Below are 9,648 nucleotides of genomic sequence, written 5' to 3'. Positions count from 1 at the left end.
TCAGAGCCTTGTGTCATCGCTGCTGTCGCTGTCTGCTCCTGCTGAGGCAGCTGATTGTGAAGAGGAAGATGAGCTTGCCTGTGGAGGAGTAACAAATACGTTCTGGTTATTTTTAGTTTGTAAACATGCTGGTTTGCAGTGTTATGAAGGACTCCTGTTTTAATCTGCACTAATGATATACTTGTTTGGATGGCATAATGAGCCAGTAAATGTGACTTTTGTCACTGAAGTGCTTTCTCGTTAGCTATGTTTTAGAGACAAATATGTTTAATAGAAGTTTCCTGTTTAATTCCTGTATCTGGTGAACTTGTACACCAAAGTAGTGCTAATCTTCTGACAGAACTTATGAAAAACCTGGCAGCTGGATATTTGCAGTCAAGGGTCATGGAAAAATAGGTAGGAAGATAGGAGGCAGTATTGGTCTTATCCTTGTCTGTCTCTCTTGCATGATCAAAAGGAAGCATTTCAGTACTTAAGGCTGACCACAAAGAAGGTTCAAAATTACTGTTTCAAGAAGAAGTATTTTGCTGCTCTTCTGAGTTCTGTCGTACTTCAGATTCTTTTTGCCAGTATAATGTGAGCAAAATTACTTTAAATCTGCACATTTCTTTGAAAATGTCATCATAATCTGTCGATTGTTCTTTCTTCTAAAAAAAGATCTATTTTCAAATATTTCACCTAATTTCTCCAAAAGCAGGTTATGCTTTTTTGTGTATTTAAGGACTTTTTTTGCACTTAAAGGACTGTATTGCCTCCTTGAGGGTTGCAGTGTGTAGATTGTCTTGTTCCGTAAAGTCTCTTGTGTGTGCATTCTTTCTGTAATTTAATTGTGCATTAAAGATAGTCACCTGCATTATGCCTGGGGAAGGAAAGAGTTGTTTACAGTAATCATATCACAGCTTCCCTCTTGGTAACTTGGACTGACTTGTAAAAATCGAGGATCCTAGCTCAGTTATACACAGCAGTTATAGGAAGTTCTTTCAGCATCTCCTCCGTGATCCCTTGGCATTTGTTTAATACGGTAATACTTACCCTTTCTCTTGGTTCAGGCGAGGTTCTCTCTGACTCTGCTGCTGAGGTTTCTGTATAAGCAGGAGGTTCAGAAGTGTCTTGGGCTGGATCTGCCATAGCGACTGTGATGGGAATGTTCTGGTCCTGGAAGTATTTGTAAGCATCTTTACTGCACACCAGTAGCGTTACTTTATCACCACTCTCTTTGATTCTTGCCACAACGTTGTCATAAGGCTCATTCATCACATTCACCCCATTCACTTCCACCAAAACATCATTATTTTCTACGCCTGCTACATCAGCTGGTCCGTGTCTTTGTACCTGCAAAGGCAAGTTCAAAGGGTGACGTTAGCATAACGTTGAAAAGATGCATTAGCAACTGATGGTTCACTAAGTGGTCAAAATAAGTGTGGCAGGGAGATTTTGGGGGCAGAACTGAATTGAAAGAGACAATAGGCCTGGAATGGTGCAACTTAAATTTAACTTGACTACATTGACATATTCTTTAGTGATGTGTGAAACTCCTCCCTTCCAGAAAACAAAAGGCACAGATGTAATTTGTGGTAACAGAAGATTCACTCTTGCCAGCTGCAGAAATTCTGAGAAGTGGAAGGGAAAGTTCTCTTACGTTTCCAGGGTATTCTATAGTTCAAAAATCTGTATTTTAAATACTATTTTTTTGCATTCCAGCCTTGTAAATAAAAGCAAGAAATGAAACAAAATTTGGATTTCCTTTCCTTTCAGATATCTAGTGGAATAAAAGCAATGAGGTTTTCTGGTGTTTATTTTAGTATTGGTCCTATAATACCAGTCTGACTTTTAACAATTATAACTTATCTAAGAGAGCTGGAGAAGAGTTTTGTCTTGTGCTTTTTCTTGAGTGCATTTACAGGGTGGAAGGGAGAGGGCTGCCCAACATACTACACAAGCTTTTCATTGTCGATTATCTTACATTAGTACCTCATTAATAAATAGTCCAGGTTTGTTCTTGACCATATTTAAATTGAAGCCAAATCCACTTGGCCCTTTTACCATCTTGCAGACTCTTGGCTTGTGGTTCACTTTCTGTTCAGTGTGCAGCTCCACTCTTTCCTCTGCTTTTGCTGGAGCTGGGTTTTGTAATTTGTAGTAATATGAATAGGGGGAAATTTGAGCCTGAAAAAAACAGTGACAAAGAAAACTTTGATATAAAACCTGTTGTGAAATCTGTAGGTTTCTTGCTAAATATGTTTTGCTTGAAACCTTCTAATGGTTCAGATACGAGTTGCAATGAGCTAGTCTTTGCTATTAATGTCTGGTTAAGTGGAAAGCTACAATGTTGATCCACGTGACAAGGTTTGTATTGCTCACAAAAGATTGCACAGTAATTCTGATTTTGCTGTCTTATTCCAGCCTTTCTTACGGTGCTTTCAAATATGGAATGGTTCCAACAGTGCCTCTAAAAACATGGAAGAGGCCAAAAATGTGGATGTTTAGTGATTTGGTACTCAAGTGCAAGGAGTGTTGCTGAAATCTGGATGCATCTTAAACCCTTGCTGTATGATAAACTGCTCTGACAGACTAATTTGTTGCTGCTTCTGTGTCTTATTCTGTGTCTTATCTTTAGTTGTAGCTTGCATTTACTTACCAGTTTATACATGGCGCCAGTTTCCTTATCCACTACCAACAGTGTGGTTTTTTCTTCAGACTGCTTAATCTTTCCCACTACACTTTCATGATCCAGTGCATCCACTCGCTCACCATTGACAGCTACCAGGATATCATCATCTTTGAGACCTGCCTTGGCTGCTGGGCTCTTGGGATCAACATCTCTGATTACATGATCTAAGATCAAAAGGGGAAAAGAAGATGGATGTGAAGGACTGTTTGGTAAGTGTAATAATGTTCTGTTGTAAAAGCTGTTGTTGAAATTGCACTTGAGGTTGAGGCAGTTTCCCTGATACAGACTTGTTAAGAAGCCAGATGAAGAGAATGAGTCTGCAGACTGTAGGAGTAGTGGAATAAACTATTGCAAATGTCATGTGTGTTGGCTTGGTTCTTACCACCAGTTTTTTGTTCCATCCGTAGATAAAAGCCATAACCATCTTTTCCTTTCTGAAGCTCGATAAGTTTCGGTTTAAGAGGAAGGAGTTTCAGGTTGGCATTCTCTTTGCTCAGCACCATCTTCTGGCTTGTATAATAGCGGTCCGTTTCTTCATTTGAAAGTAGAAGCATAATGTGATTTCCAGACTTCTTTACCTGCATTGGTACATGTACAGTCACAGATATGACCCCTTCAAAAACAATCGTAGTTACGTCAGTAACTGGCTTACTGATGCACCAGTGGTGGTGAGTACTGCTGCTGCATCAGCTGGAAGGTCTGGGTGACACTATTTTAGGGTTTTTTCCTTTTTTTCTTAATAATTTGGACCATGTCAAGATTTCAGAGACACAAAATCTGGCATAAATATGAGGAAATGTTCTGTATTTCTTACTGTTTTCCTGGTCTCTGAATAACTAGCTGTAAAATTGAGCTACCTAACAGCTATAAGGGGTTGGCATGCAGTGGCAGTGAAATCCAGTAAGCCTCAGTAGATGGTGCCTGACTCTCATCTAAACCTGAAACTCTGTAAGGTAGACATATCATGCCATCTCTATCACTATTTTGGATTATAGCAGCAACAAGCAGATAACTTATCTTTGCCCTAGTGTTAAATTTCTGTCACGCTCTTGGCCCGCTTCAATGTCCCTGCATGACTGACTGAAGATTTTTGGTCTGTTCGAACTTTCCATTTAATTCTGTCTTTCTCCAACTGCTTTCTAGTTCAATGGGTGCCCTCTTCACTCATAACGAACATCACTGCAGCTGATGGTTTGCAGCCCCAAAAAGCATAGGTGTTGCATAGCTCTGTAGCTAGAAGCCTGCACTCAATTGTGTTGCTGGAATGCCAGAGCATGACCAGCCCTCTGAAATCTCGTCAGCTCCAGCTGTGGTTTAGCAGTGCTGTTAGTGGAGAACTGGAATTCTCATTAGCAGTGTTCTTTGCAGCTGAGGCTAGGCAGCAAAATTACTTGCAGTTTAATTTTCATTAATCTTGGGCTTCTTAGCAGAAAAAAGGAACTGCTGTCTAAAATCATGAATTTACCCTGTTCTGTGCTGTCTACATCATCAGGGAATTACTCCTCTTCCTTTCCTAAAACTTGTATTTAGTTACTTGCCCTCTCTCTTACTATTAGGAGTGTTTCCAGGATTTCTAGGAACAGAGCATGTTTTATTTACTATGGTTTCTGGCACTCCTATAATTCTCATATTTAGAATTCTTTGGCTTGTTTTGATGGCAGTGTTCATTCAGAGTCAGATCAAGAGAGCATATGACAACATAGCCAAAGCAGAAGGGTACTCCACTGAGTTGGTAAAGTATAAACAGTAGCTTCTAAGATTTGCTGTGAAGCATTCAAAGTAGCCAGACCTGCCTCTTCAGTAAGCCTGACAAGTTGCTGTGAAAATGGGCTAGAACAGAAGATGAATCAGTACACAAACAAATACCTTTTCCACCACCTCCTCATGTGTGTTATTTTCCACATTTTTTCCATTGATTTCAATCAGGCGATCTTTATTTTGGACACCCGCCTTTGCAGCTGCTCCTTGTGGTGCCAGATCTACTATGAACAACCCCTTCTGACCTGAAATAGATGGTAACCCATTACATAGAGTAATTCACTGAAACATGCTTTGCGTTTGATGGCTAAGAAGATTCAGCACCGATGTCCTTAGACACTCTTAGTCTTTTCTTATGTGCATGTTATAGTGGCACCACAAATCTTCAATGTAGACATGCCTCTGTCTCTTACTTGTCTTATTCTGCCCAGGAAATATCAGTACTGTGGGGAAGGGAGGTGGTTTTTTTTTTTTTTTTTTTTTTTTTTCCCCACTACAACTCAAACTTTTATTTCTCTACCAAGAGTGACAAAGGAGCTGATGAAGATGGCTGAAAGGGACTTTCTTTTTTTTTTTTTTTTTTTTTGACATTTTAAGAGGTGAGCTGTTTTTTAGTGCTGTTTTACACGCTTCAGAATTTCCTGTGTTTGAAAGATACTTGATCTTTTGGTTATTCTGCATTCTGAAATATCCTGTTCGTGGTTGATGATTTCCGGAAGGTTTGCCTATTCTGTTGACTAGCCTTGTAAGAAAGGCAGGTGTGAAAGAGACTGAAAATTACTTACTTTCTAAATGAAATGAATCAGGAGAAGCATTTGGTCGTCGTCTTATTACTGACTAGCTGGCTAGAACTTTGTATTCTAGTTTTTAAGTGATTTGGAGGAATAAAATGGACTTCAAGCAGCAGTTGAGGATATATTTGGTATTCAGGCACCAGCTGTGGAAGTGGCTTTGGTAAATGAGAACCACTGCTATGGTGGCTGTTTCTTTTTTTCTTTTTTTGGCTTTTATTTTTCCTGCCCCATTAGAAATATGGTCCTCAGGAAACCATATGTTGTACAGAAATTGACTGGAGATGGGTCTGAATCCATCTTGCTGCTTCTTACTTCCCCTCTGTTAGCAAGAGCACCCTTCCCCCCACCCCCCAGCTGTGGCTGTCATATGTATACCATCTGTCCTCCCCAGGCTCTCACCTTCTGTGGTTTTCAGGGAGAAGCCATACCCTTTTTCCTCCTTCACTAAGTAGCAGAGTCGTGGTTGTGGAACTGCAGTGATTGCTCCATTGGCCATGGGCTGTGTGGACTGCTGCTTCTTCTTTCCTTTTGATACCTTTTGACCCAGCTCTTCCAGATTTGCTCCCTCCTTTTCTGCATTTTTATAAGATGCTTCATCCAGAACAAGAAATACAACAGAATTCCCACTGTTCTTTACAATCTCCACCACCTGTAATGGGCAAGGTGAAATGGCAAACAGAGTGATTGACCTAAAAGCTTTCCCCAGGAAGGGTTACACTCTTCACTGGTTTTGTTGTCACAACTCTCTGCTTATGATGGATAATAAATGATACAGAGAGATATGCAGAGCAGCTGACTCAGCTCTTGGAAGATGCCATAAAAATGGAACAGAAAGCTTCCAATAGTGACAGTGGGTCCCAATCATGGGAGGTGATGTGGACCCCAGACTAAACAGGTTTGTACCTTTGTATGTTCCTCCTTGTCTACAAACACACCATTAACCCTGAGGACTCTGTCTCCATCCTTCAAGCCAGCCTTTTCAGCGGGGCTGTTCTTTTCCACGTTCCGGATAAGATGTCCTGCTGTGTCCTTCTCCACACGTAGGAAAAATCCATAGCTCTTCTTGGGTTTTTTGGTCACTTTGCATTCTCGGGGCTGGAGAGCAGAAGTCATCTCTACAAAGCAGGATGGAAAAGGTAATTGTGAGTAAAAAAGGGTTTGGTTTCCTGGGAAATCCAGCTGTGCAAAGGAAGATGAAAGGAATCCTTTTTACCTGCTAACTCCAAGATGAATGCCTGTGACAGGCATAGAACAATGAATGATGTTCTCCTTAAGTATTGCAATACCTTTGAGAGGGTCTCTTGTACAGTAAGTGTAGATGACTTGTTGACATAGGGACTGGATAAGCAGACTCTTTAGGTAGGTAGAAGAGTGGCTGAGCCGTTAGGTTCACAGGGTTTTTATCAGTGGTACTTAATCCAGCCGTTGGCTGCTTATTAGTGACAGTAGTTAGGGTTGGTACTGGCACTGATGGGTACTGTTCAAAGTCTTTATTTATGTCATGGACGGTGAGGCAGAATACATCCTCAACAAACTGATGGATAATACCAAACATAGGAGAGCAGTCAATAGGCTGGCAGATAGTGATACTATTTAAAGGGACATTGACAGGCTGGAGAAAGGAGCTGTCAGAAACATCAAAACATTTAACAGAGAAAAGTAGAAAAAAATCTGTATCTAGGCCATGCATGACAACACAGGCCAGCTGCTGCCTGGTCAACAGACAGTTTTGCAGGACAACACACAAGTGCACAAACTGAACATGAGTTGGTGTAGCTTTGCAATGAAAATCAACTGTATTGTGGGCAATATCAGAAGGTATCTAGCAAGTCAATGAAGGGATTGTTCCCTGCTGTTTGGCACTTGAAAGGCTATGCGTGAGTTCTGTTTTGAGCTTTCCATGTCACTGACATATTGAAGCTAGTCCACTGGGGTGGGTTAGGTTTTTTTGGAGAGCAACATGTTCGAAGAGAGGCTGAGAGAGCTGGGTTTGTTCAATCTTGGGAAATGAAAGATCTTATTTGTGTTTTCAAGTGCTTAACTGGATGGTGTAGAAAACACAGGTCCGTATTATTCTTGGATGTTAATACCGATGAGAGGCAACAGATATGGGTTACAGCAAGGGGAATTCTAATTAGGGAGATGTAAGGACAGCTTTTTAATCTCTGGTGCTTTCAACAAGAGCCTAGAGTGGCTGCGGAATCTCCATCCTTGGAGGTGCTTACCTGGATGAAACCCTGAGAAACTTGATCTAAGCTGGCCTGGTTTAACACGAGCTGTTGGGCCAGATGTCCTCCAGAAGTTCATTCCAACCTAAAATATTCTATATTTTTATGATACAATGGAATTGGGTGGCTCATTATCAGTAAGAGAGGCATTGTGTTCAGAAAGTAAGCAGTAGTTGTGATAAAGAAACAATTCCAAAGTTCACTATCTTGTTATCTTAGGGGATCCTGCCCAAGATCCATGATGACATAAGAACAAGATTAACGAAGACAACTTTCTCCATCCAGCTAATTAGCACATTTGATGTGTGTCTTACTGGATAGATTTTTTTTTTTCTCACTCCCGATAGAAGTTTGTGAAAAGACCAAATACCTGTTTTGGAGGTTAGCCATTAATCTCAGCCTAATAAATGCTAAGAAATTTCATCTGTCTGCATGAACGCCTTACGATTCTTTCTTTTTTCCATTTCTATGTATCACTCACATAACTAATGCATGTGAAAACTGGCCTTTTCATTTCTTTTGCTTGTTTTTAGAAGTAGCTAGCAGTGAAACCTCTCTGTGATCTTGATAGCAGCCTACTGCTGAAGTACATCTGGCTACCCATGCAAATATAGAGTATTTGTTATGGAAGCTGAAATTGCATTGTTAGGGTTAGTTGGTCAGCGTATAGAAAAGTATGGGTGAGGAGAGAGGAGCTGACAGGGATGTCGCTGAAGCTGGAGAGTATGGAGCATTTCAGCATGCATGGATAGGCAGGCTGTGGACTGTGATTTTCTTCCTCCCATTGGTGAGGTACTTAGTAGTTTGTGGAGTCTGTGCATAGTGGCATGAAGAATAACTTCACGTAGGGATGTCCTGCACTACTGTTTGGACACTGTACTCATCTCAACCACAACTCAGAGTAGCTGTTCTTGACAAACGCTGGGAAATCTGGTTAATTCCTGAAGTTTACACAAAGCTGAAGGAACAGTAGGCTTTTACAGAAGAGGTTACCTCTTCTTATGTAGAAGAGGAGGGAAGATTATATTGGGCTGCAAACAACTTTTCACTTCATGAAAGCTTTACATGTAAGATTATCAGGCTCATAAAACAGAGTTCTATATAGCAAAAAAAAAAAAATAAAGGAGCAACTTACCTGTATATCTTTGTGAAGCAGCCTTTGCAGGAATCCTCTCTTGCTGTCCCTCCTGTAGCTGTACCTATAGGTACGACTGGACTTTGATTGGGCAAAGGTTGATTTAAAAGATGATTTATTTAACCAAGTTTCACTTGAATATGCTCAATGCCTTGATAAGCTGCCTTGTCCTTGCCTGCAGAAGTGCAAATCACATGTGTTTCTCAGCAGCTTTGAATTCTGTTCTGCTGATAATGATACTCAAAAACTCAGTGAAGGAGGTGATCTAAGGCAAGCCTGATCTTTACTCTGTGCAAGAATCTTCTCCAGCTATAAGAAGTGTCTTAAAGGAGCACGTTAGGATTGTCATGTACTGACCATGGCTAGCTAGTGTTTGATTGCAGATTGAGAAGTTCCCAATTCAAAGCTGTGCTCTCCATGTAGCGTGCCAAACATAGGGGCTGTGATGGATTAATCTTGGCAAGCAGTCAAATGCCCACCTGTCTACTCTCTTGTTCCCCTCCTCAGCTGGACAAAGGAAGAAAATGGCATGTAAAAGTGTGAGGAATCTGAAATAATGACAGTAATTCTGAGAGATGCAACGTACAGAGTGGTTGTGATTGAGGGGTAGACCTGACGATTGAGAACATCCCACAGGCCACCTGTGGATGTGAAACATTCATTACAATCAGTGAGAAAAAACAAAGTCCCTACAACATATGTAGGAAAGTGGTTGGGAAAGACAGTTTGGATTACTCTCCTTTTGGAAAGGAACAACCCACTTGTGGAATTGTCTGTGCTCAAGGATCAAAGCATAATTGGTGGTCAGTGTGGAAGGATGAGCAGATTTGTTGTGTACTTCTCTGAGGTTAGCACACCTGTGCACAATTGTGCGCAGTGCACAATTTGACTTGTATAATACAGTAAAGTAATACAACAGAAACCACCTGAACTAAAAGGGAGTGAGTTTCATATGGAAGTGTGTGAATATAGCAAGGACCCAGTCCAAGCTGGCGTTGGTGCCCAGCGATCTGACATTCTGCTTCTCCTGTCCTGAGTGATGGCCTTGATAAATGGGACAAA

At 40.9% G+C, this 9,648-nt stretch overlaps 1 protein-coding gene across 1 annotated transcript; it reads right to left on the bottom strand.

Annotated features, from left to right (window-relative positions):
* Positions 1-6,336, bottom strand: PDZK1 (PDZ domain containing 1; the record flags this gene model as incomplete). Its single annotated transcript, XM_079549561.1, has 8 exons — positions 1-78; positions 1,033-1,332; positions 1,972-2,166; positions 2,639-2,835; positions 3,054-3,249; positions 4,538-4,674; positions 5,623-5,872; positions 6,127-6,336. 8 exons carry the CDS (start codon positions 6,334-6,336, stop codon positions 1-3), a joined length of 1,563 nt encoding a protein of 520 aa, XP_079405687.1.
* Between the last annotated feature and the right edge of the window lie 3,312 nt (positions 6,337-9,648).

Source organism: Tetrao urogallus, assembly GCF_951394365.1.
Source record: "Tetrao urogallus genome assembly, chromosome: 1".
Taxonomy (NCBI): Eukaryota; Metazoa; Chordata; class Aves; order Galliformes; family Phasianidae; genus Tetrao; species Tetrao urogallus.
The sequence above is the reverse complement of the archived record's forward strand: the minus strand, read 5'-3'. Positions and strand labels throughout refer to the sequence as shown.